Source organism: Montipora capricornis, chromosome 6 (assembly GCF_036669925.1).
Source record: "Montipora capricornis isolate CH-2021 chromosome 6, ASM3666992v2, whole genome shotgun sequence".
NCBI lineage: Eukaryota > Metazoa > Cnidaria > Anthozoa > Scleractinia > Acroporidae > Montipora > Montipora capricornis.
This window is the reverse complement of record NC_090888.1, coordinates 50830911-50833410: the sequence shown is the minus strand read 5'-3', so window position 1 is coordinate 50833410 and position 2500 is coordinate 50830911. Positions and strand designations below refer to the sequence as shown.

At 43.1% G+C, this 2500-nt stretch overlaps 1 protein-coding gene across 1 annotated transcript in view; it reads right to left on the bottom strand.

The window, feature by feature from the left end:
* The window catches only part of LOC138054082 (uncharacterized), a 771-nt gene extending 181 nt beyond the window's left edge, over nt 1-590 (bottom strand). The window contains exon 1 of the mRNA XM_068900591.1: nt 1-590. This exon is cut by the window's left edge and continues 181 nt beyond it. Coding sequence (XP_068756692.1) covers nt 1-590 — 590 coding nt within the window.
* Nucleotides 591-2500: the final 1910 nt, after the last annotated feature.

Below are 2500 nucleotides of genomic sequence, written 5' to 3'. Positions count from 1 at the left end.
TCCTCAGAGAAGCCAAGTCCGTTAGGGTCAACTTTACATGTGTCTCGCCGGCGATTCATCACCTCAAATTTTACCAGGCGTCTAATAAACTTGCAAATCATTGGTTTTGGTCCGCCATCTTGATTTCTCCTGGGTACTCGGTGAGCCACATCCAAGTCCTGCAGCGATACCACTGCTCCCATGCTATTAAAAAGAGCAACACAAAGATCGCTCTTTTCCCTCGCCGTTTCCTGCTGTTTAATTTCTGGGACATTAATAATTTTCACATTGAAATGGTAGCTACAATCCTGAAGCTCGTCGCCCACGGCTTTACAGACAGCGTCCAATTTGAAGCTTATCTCGGTTAGTCGCGTACTGAGACGCTGAATCTCACTTTGGGCTTGGCGTCGGAACTTGCTAAGGTCGTCATACTCTTTACTGTAAAATTTTAGGTTGGACTTTGTCTCTGCATCGAGAGAAGTGACTCGGGTTTCATGAGATTCTGCAGCTCGCTGATGCGTGATCAGACTTTTCAAATTCTCCAACTCCACTGAAAGTGTTTGAATCTGTTGCTTTAGCTCTTGATTTTCTTTACGTAGTGCGGCAGCCATACTTGGAAAAACTATACCAAAATGTTTAAGATAAAGATTGCGTTCAGGCTACAAGTTTTTTGTGCAAAGATGACAGAGCTCAAAAACAAACGTCCAATCATCTTGTCAGACGCTCACCGCTGACCTCCTTCCATATCGACCGGCAAGCTTGTAGCAGTAATTTCGCTTTTCCCTTCAAGACCTGCTTCGACGAGTAGAATTCACGGTCTTTTACGGTTGACATTGAATATTGTTTTTATTTCAAGTGCCTGTCGAGGGCAGCAATCATGACTCTTAGGCTGTCTGGCTCATAATCTTGGCCACTAGCTTTTGATTTTCACCTCGGCGTAGAATTTCTAGAATAAAATTTTCTAGTTCAGCCGGTTCGTGTTCTTCCTGCCATCTTTTAGATAAATCATAAGGGATTTGCTCCCTTCTTCTTTCCCCGGTTCTAAATTTATTTCCAACTAGCAATCTTCGTATGGCGAGTTTCACCTTGATGAAATGGAAGATGCTGAATGTTTGGCGAAGTTTCGCCGCGTTAAAAAGTACGATTTAGAGACCCTTGGTTAGGCTTTGCAAATATCAGGAACATTTATACATCATTTTGCCGTCTCCATTCCGTGCGCCTAAAATCCAACCTCGTTCCCAGGGTCTCTCATCTTAACGCCTGGGGCGAGCGAGGGGAGACCCTGGTAGGGTCTGGTCACGTGTCTCCCAGAATCTGGGAGATGAAAATTTATCCAATGAAGGGAGGGGCGGCTTAGTAAGAATTTTGTCTATACTGAGACTACGGGAGTGCGGAATGTTTTGTCACCAAAACAAACCAAGTTTCACGTGCTGCGGTATGTGAACATATGTTCTTCTGCGGCTATGTCCAGCGATAATAGTTGGCAAAAGTCGAAGAAAACATACATCGTCTGTTATAAGTTGCTGTAGATTGTGCGGCTCAGTCAAAGACGTTTTACATTGTAAAAATCTGTTCAAGAAGGCCACTGAAGAATTGCTCGCCTTAGCCGAGGCTGTCTTTGGAGGAACTTTACAACGCCATGAATTAAGGCCACAAACGCGACAAACGCGACAAATTCCTTGTTTAGAGAGGACCCCTCCCTAGTGTTTTCAATTGTCACGGAAGCACGTGACCAGACCCTACCAGGGTCTCTCCTCGCTCGAGAGACCCTGGGAACGAGGTTGCCTAAAAATATCACTTCCGGTCACCGCACTTGGTTATCCCTAATAAAGGCGATAGTACGGAAACGTTACGTCGATGACGTTTTCTGCCTTCGGTATATATCCGTCGATGACGTACGGAAATGTGAAATTAACCTATTATTACAACAAGTTAACGCATTCCATCCTTCTTTAAAGAGGAGAAATATTCAACAAGGGATCATTGAGACATCAAAACCCCGGCATTAAAAGCCAACTGACACATTTTAATATACACACTACACCTCCTGTCACCCACCAAGTATCAAAAGACTCCATACAAACAGACTTCCATGCAGGAGGCCACTTCCAGCTTTAAATAAGACAAGAAGCAAGCGGCTATCCTAAATGGCTAGTGGAGACAATACTAGTGAGATCGATCACCTTTAGTCCAGAAGGCAGCTGGCTTTGCAAAAACAAAACAGAAAAACTGACTAGAAAATTATGCCTTTTTTCTCAAACTGGAGTGACAAATCTCCAACAAATAGTTATGCAAAAGTGGAGCCGAATTCAAAACCAGCCAGATTACTTTTGAACTATCTTTAAAACACCGCCAATAATATTCTATACAAGTGAGAAAAATCACTCTAGGACATGCTAGTCAGACCCGAAAATTTGAAGGCTAATGTAAAACGCAAGGAAGCCTCAAAACCACATAGGGAAGTCAATGGAGTGCTGTCAATAATTTTTCAAGCAATGTTCATTGAGTATAATTATTAAAA